We start from the raw sequence: 5,038 nt of genomic DNA on the forward strand, positions 1-5,038 counted from the left end.
AAGTAAACATTGCGTTTACGAGACAATTTAAATCTCGGTTAACCCCGCAAAACCGACCTCAATGAGACCAGACTGGAAAATCGATAGGCTTCCTGAAAAGCCGGATAAAAATAAACAGGGCAGTTGACGCGATTTCAGTAAGTGAATAGGCTAAATTGAAGCCATTCAACTAACCAAACCGTTTGTTTTCACTTCGTGTTGTTTTCATTGTGAATCAATCGCAACTGAATCTTGCGCAAAAAACACAAATAGCCAATGGACGCACTGCACTCACGGAGAAGTTGGCACTTTGCCAGCCTGTGAATCGAGACTAGTAATTGACATTAACATTTAAAGGGGGACGTCGGATAATCTGGTAGGGGTGGGTATGAGACAGTTATGCGGGAGCCTGCTGTAATTTAATTCCGAGAAACACGGCACAATCACGCGCTCAGAAGCGCCTTTGTTTTGCATCGCGACATTCGATGCAATAATACTTTCTCTCGTGCCTGGTGGCAGACTTAATCAGCAGGCAGGCGCGCGACTCGTTTGCTGCACAGAATCATCGCCTCGCTAATATCCGAGGAGATAGACTATATTCCAGCGGTGGACCGAGAAAAGGTGATTGAGCGACGCCCAGTGGTTGGACACTGGTATGCAAGAGGTATGCATGCCCATTTCACACTTTATTATTATTATTATTAATTGGTACCCGCCAATTAATTTAAAAAAACAACAATGTATAGGTGTAATGCATCATGAGGTGTCAAGTCTGTTTTGCAACACAAGCCGATTCTCGTTTCCCCTGTGACCTCACAATGGTTCTCCTTGCAGTGCAACATCTGCGTTTATTTCTGCCCCGCCGCCACAGACCGGTATCTCATAGCAACAGAATATGACAGGCGCAAGGCTAGGCTCAATCTGTGTCTGTGAAACTGGCCTGACTTAAGCTTTTTATACAAACCTTAGTTCCTTTTAAAACTAACGCTTCGTTACCTGTTAAAATAGCCATTAGTGGTGCTGGATCATCGAACACCCAAATATTGTTTAACATCAACAGCCCAAATGATACACGTCAAAAGTTCTACAGTCGTAACGGACCCTACAAAGACTTGACTAATGAATAAACCTGAGGTAATACTGGGCATACTGCGAAAGACACAGAATCGTAAGCGGGGGTCCTGATAAAAGGGAATGATGGACAGAACACCGTAGGGAAGGTAGGAGCGGCTCTGGGCAGCAGCTCAGATCCGAGCTCTTACCTCATCACCTCATCCACCTGGTTCTGCGGCTCGAACCTCTGAGCTCTTACCTCATCCACCTGGTTCTGCGTCTGCTGCAGCTTCCTGCTGCCGTCCGCTCCCCTGGATCCTTCCGGAACAGACGACCTGCCAATCAAACTCACAGCCTCAACCGTTTGACTTCACCAGCAAACACTCTATTTACAGCGCCCTCCATAATGTTTGGGACAAATATATTTCCCCCTGATTTGGCTCTGTGCTCCACAATTTTTGACTTGTAAACAAACAATTATAAGGTGTAAGGGAACTTCCAATATACAGTCTTGATTCTAGGCTTTAGATTGCCTTTGGAGTCTGCTGTCGGTGTTTGTCAACATGAGGACCAAAGTTGTGTCAATGAAAGTCAAGGAAGCCATTATGAGACATGAGAAGAGAAAGCCAACCAAAACTGTATGCTAACCAAAATCGACTGTTTGGAACATCGTTACGACGAAAGAGGGCACTGAGCTCAGTATTTGCCAAGGGCCCGGTAGGCCACAGAACAACTCATTACATTACATTACATTCATTTGGCAGACGCTTTTATCCAAAGCGACGTACAAAGAGTGCATTTCATGGTCATAGACAACTGCTGAACACGGGTTCAGTAAGGTACAATACTTATTTTGTACAGCTATTTCTAGCCGAGAACACAGTGAACACTATTCTGGCCTAACCTCTGAAAAGCCAACTGGGCAGAAGAATAAGCTGCAGTATTAGGACAAATACAAATTACCAAGAAGTGCTGGGATGGGGCAACATGTAACAAGTGACATGAAAAGGGGGGGGGGGGGGGGTTTAAAGAGTGAAATATACAGCGTGGTGGTGGTTAGTCCAGGTATAGTCTGAAGAGATGAGTCTTCAGGCCAAGGCGGAAGATGGGTAGTGAGGGGGAGGTTCGCAGAGGGACGGGGAGTTCGTTCCACCACTGGGGAGCTAGGGTGGAGAAGCTCTGTGATCCCTTTGGGCGAGTGGGAGGGGTTACAAGGCGCCCTGCTGCCGCAGAGCGGAGTGGTCGAGCAGGCACATAGAATCGAGTCATGTCCTGCAAGTAGATGGGGGCTGTCCTGTTGGCAGCAGTGTAGGCAAGGGTCAGGGCTTTGAACCGGATCCTGGCGGCGACCGGTAGCCAGTGAAGTGATCGCAGCAGAGGAGTGACGTGGGAGAATTTGGGGAGGTTGTAGATGAGTTGGGCAGCGGCATTCTGAATCATCTGTAGAACTCTACCGTTGACGATGGAAGAATTCTCATCATAACAAAGGAAAACGCCCAAACATATCCAAAACACTCTTCAGGAGGCAGGCGTGGATGTGTCCGTGACTATCGACTACAGAAGACTTCACAAACCGAACTACAGAGGCTACATTGCAAGATAGAATCCAACAGTTAACTGCAAAAATAGGATGGCCAGGTTAGATCTTCCTAAGAATAACCTAAAAGAGCCTGTAAAAGTGCTGTAATTTCCATATGGTGAAACCAAAATGTCTAAAAATACACCTAACTTAAAGCTGAGAATATGCACTTTAACCTCATATGAATAATTCGACTGCAAATCACAAATCACCAAATTTAGCTCTGTAGCCTACTCTACTCTTTGTGGAGTACAGAGCTAAATCAAGAATAAATGGTGGGCACTGTAAATCATTTATGGCCTCAATGACTAATCAAATTAGACAATCGAAAGAAGACAGTGCGTTCTGACTGGACTATTTTGATTTAATAAGACCGCAGATCTGGTCCATAACTGCTTTCATAACTCACCATTACCACTGCGAATGTCTCGGTATTGGTAGACTTCCGAGGCCCAGAAAACAGTCAAAGCCTTTCTGCGACAGATCGAGTCTGTTGCATTAAGTAGGAATTTATTTTGCGAAAAAATCATGGCACCCTTACATTCCAGATGCTGTAAGATATTATAATTCCAAAAGTATGTCCTCATATCACGCACTGTTCTAACCAGAAGAATCATTGCTATTCTTTTTTTTTTTTTTTTTGCTAGGGGAGGAGGGAATTGTGGAGTGAAGATTTCCATATCCGGTAACGTTACACAAGGCGTTTGGAACAAACAGTACAGATATTATACAATATCGGCTTATTTCACTCATTATGACAGGCCAGGTAAAACAAACATGTCAAACATAAGATAATCAATGTAACGTCGAGTGATTATTAACCTAACGACATTACGTTGTACTCCCATACTTGCAGTTAGTTGCTGCGAAGTTTGCTCGCTAACTAGCCAACTTCACAAACACTGGTAACTTCATAACTTATAGCACTTAACAACACTAGTTTTCGTTTTAGTTGTTTTTTCGTAGTGCAAACAGGGTAGTTTGCTCGGAATTCTGGAAATGATCAGCGTGGATGACAGAAAAATAAAGTTTGCTAGTGAAACAGCTGGCGTTACACATGAACGGAGGAAATCAACATTGACGTTAGCTTAACTAATACAAGTTTACTATTTTTCTAAATTAGGCTAATTTAACTAAGAACAAGCGAGCGAACTTGTTTTGGTTTTTTTTTTGCGACCAAGACACAGTTAATCGTAAAAGGCCTAGGCTACGTGTTCCCTATGAACTACGGGACAATTTCTCAAAATCCCCGGTGATCTCCGGATCCAGGACTGAGTTCATCCCGGAGCCACTCCTATACTTTAGGCGTAGCGTTAGCCACTAGCATTTCCCAAGTAGCTAGATAACTTAGCTACAACCTACTTTTTTGTCGAGTAAACTGCGTGGGCTAACGTCAACCTATATAAAAAAGACGGGTGAATACTTACATGTTTCTGGTTCAATGGAAGAATAATAACCCAAGAGAAGCTGACGAACTAGCTAAAGGCGATGCCAACAAACTCACCAACCTTTTCCTACCTCGGAGCAAAGTATTAAAGACACAGTACACACACAGTGCTGAGCACTGCGGTTTTAACGGGGGGAAAGTTTTTCACCCGAGTAACACTTCAGACCAAAAATGAAAGAGTAGAAAAAACAAGAGGTAACTTGGGAAACCTACTGTATTAACCAAATAAATCGGTTACACAGACGTAAATGGATAATGTTAAACGAATAACCAAATAAATGGGTTGGACTAGGAGTGATAAAGGCTAGAATGTAACTATGGTATTTTTGAATCCATGAAATAAAATTTCAAATGATTTCTTGAATCGGCCAAATTGAAATGGAAGTGGTTGTTATACGTCACTGGTTTGTATGATAGCAGCTTCTGTGTCAGAATAGATTTTGCGGTGTGTTGTTATAACAGTGGTGTCGCACTCACCGTATAAAAAACAATATTTCATTTATGGACCTTTAGGCCCTGTCACCTTGTCAAATATTTGATTTTCATAAAGGGGGGGGGGGGGGGGGGGGGGGGGGGGGGGGGGGGGGAATGACAGTACTGTCAAACGTGCCTCTGCCTGTCAGTGACCATGGAGACCAGATCATAATGACGGAATAAAACCACAGTGTAACTCTTTTAAAATTTTCTTCGTTTTTTTCTTTTTTATTATTTTACAGCAGAAAGAATATAAAGCATTCAGAAAACATCTTCCATATTTGAAGGGCAATTCAAAACGTTTTGCATGGCTTCAGCAGCTGATATTTTTATTTTTTTTTAAACATCCATCGAGTCAGTGACATTTTTACATGCACAATTACAAAAAATAAAACTTACAAAGGAAAAGGGGGAGTAGGGATATGGAGGGGAGAGAGAGAGAAAACTGCTCTTAAAAGAAAATCAGAACTGAACGAAGAGGGCCATATAGTGGGGGAGGGAAGAGA

General features: G+C 43.1%; 1 protein-coding gene across 1 annotated transcript in view; it reads right to left on the minus strand.

Moving 5' to 3' along the window:
- The window catches only part of LOC118207230 (vesicle-associated membrane protein 3-like), an 11,350-nt gene extending 7,160 nt beyond the window's left edge, over positions 1-4,190 (minus strand). Inside the window, exons 1-2 of the mRNA XM_035380592.1 lie at positions 4,039-4,190; positions 1,292-1,367 (exon numbers count right to left, since the gene is read on the minus strand). Coding sequence (XP_035236483.1) covers positions 1,292-1,367; positions 4,039-4,040 — 78 coding nt within the window. The 5' untranslated portion in view covers positions 4,041-4,190. The remainder of the gene's footprint in view (positions 1-1,291; positions 1,368-4,038) is intronic.
- Positions 4,191-5,038: the final 848 nt, after the last annotated feature.

The sequence above is a fragment of the Anguilla anguilla genome, chromosome 11 (genome assembly GCF_013347855.1).
Source record: "Anguilla anguilla isolate fAngAng1 chromosome 11, fAngAng1.pri, whole genome shotgun sequence".
NCBI classification, from domain to species: Eukaryota; Metazoa; Chordata; class Actinopteri; order Anguilliformes; family Anguillidae; genus Anguilla; species Anguilla anguilla.